The 1,224-nt window shown below is 60.2% G+C and overlaps 1 protein-coding gene across 1 annotated transcript in view; it reads right to left on the bottom strand.

The window, feature by feature from the left end:
* Positions 1 to 596: 596 nt before the first annotated feature.
* MYL9 (myosin light chain 9) overlaps positions 597 to 1,224 on the bottom strand; it is a 7,280-nt gene continuing 6,652 nt past the window's right edge. Inside the window, exon 4 of the mRNA XM_017511293.2 lies at positions 597 to 1,222. Coding sequence (XP_017366782.1) covers positions 1,127 to 1,222 — 96 coding nt within the window. The 3' untranslated portion in view covers positions 597 to 1,126. The remainder of the gene's footprint in view (positions 1,223 to 1,224) is intronic.

Genomic DNA, 1,224 nt, shown 5'->3' on the forward strand with positions numbered 1-1,224 from the left:
TCTACCCCTCAGGCCCTGACAGTGTCCCCATCATCCACTAGTAGCAGGGATCCCCGCGCTGCCTGCTATACGTACACAGGGATGTGGAAAGCTGTGGCAGCCGTGTTGCTGGTCCTGGGACTGACCTCACCCACCAGCTGCTCAGGGCTGGGAAACCCCTTGTTCCCACCTCCAACCCTAAGCTGCTGGGATGCCTGCCTCATCACTATTCCTGGAGCCTCCCTGTTCTTCGGGGACCCAGAGCTCTAGTCGTGAGAGCATTGTGGCCTGACCTGTGCCCGACCAGAGGCCTGGAACCCTCCATGGGATTGGACATGGTGATTCCCATGGTCCTGCCTTTCCCACAAGCCCTGAGAAGGCCACCAGGCCCGTTCCCTCTGTCCCCTACCCCCGTCTGATATCAGCTGAGCACAGAGCCCCCATACTAGAGACTCTAGTCCCCAGAGGCTTTGGGGACTGTATGGCTGGAGGATGCCCAGCCTTCCCAAGGCCAGGGTGGGAGGAGCAGGGCAGAATCTGGGATGGCAGGAGAGGGTGGGAGGGGGTTTCAGGCCTGGGGTCCCCTTATTTTACCCAAACCACAGACACACAGACCAGAAGCAGTGCTCAGCCCTCTATTGGAGATTCTGCCTCCTTTGGGGCAGATGTCCATGCTGCCCGTGACTCCTGAGCATGCTCCCATGGCAGGTGGTGTGCTCTGGGTGGATGTGCAGCAGTGGCCGGTCAGGGTATAGGGAGGGGACCTTGGTGAGCTTCTGTTTGTGTGGGGGTGCCCGTGAAGTGGTATTGATCCCAGGACTCAGGGCCCCTTCCTCCTCGGGGAGCAGCCCAGGAATGGGGCCTTTCCTCTGTGCCTCCAGGTCCTACCCTCCAGCCCATGTCCCCAGAAGGTGGTCTTTCCTTGGAGGGGTCAGAGACTCCAGCCCAGGGCTCTGGGGTCATGGTGGGAACACCTGCCTCAGCCCGGCACGTGCATCTCCTGGCCTGTTTCCTCCATGGGAGCTGGGACCCTAACCCATCAAAGGGGGGATCCCTGAGTGAGGGTCATGGGCAAGGAGCTGGTATGGATAAGTGTGTGTGGGGAGGGGTGACTGGCAGGGGCCGGGGTGTCAGGGTGCTGAGTGGCCTAGTCGTCTTTGTCCTTGGCACCATGTTTGAGGATGCGGGTGAACTCCACATAGTTGAAGTTGCCTTTCTTGTCAATGGGTGCCTCCCGGTACATCT

The sequence above is a fragment of the Cebus imitator genome, unplaced genomic scaffold, assembly GCF_001604975.1.
Source record: "Cebus imitator isolate Cc_AM_T3 unplaced genomic scaffold, Cebus_imitator-1.0 Scaffold18, whole genome shotgun sequence".
NCBI classification, from domain to species: domain Eukaryota; kingdom Metazoa; phylum Chordata; class Mammalia; order Primates; family Cebidae; genus Cebus; species Cebus imitator.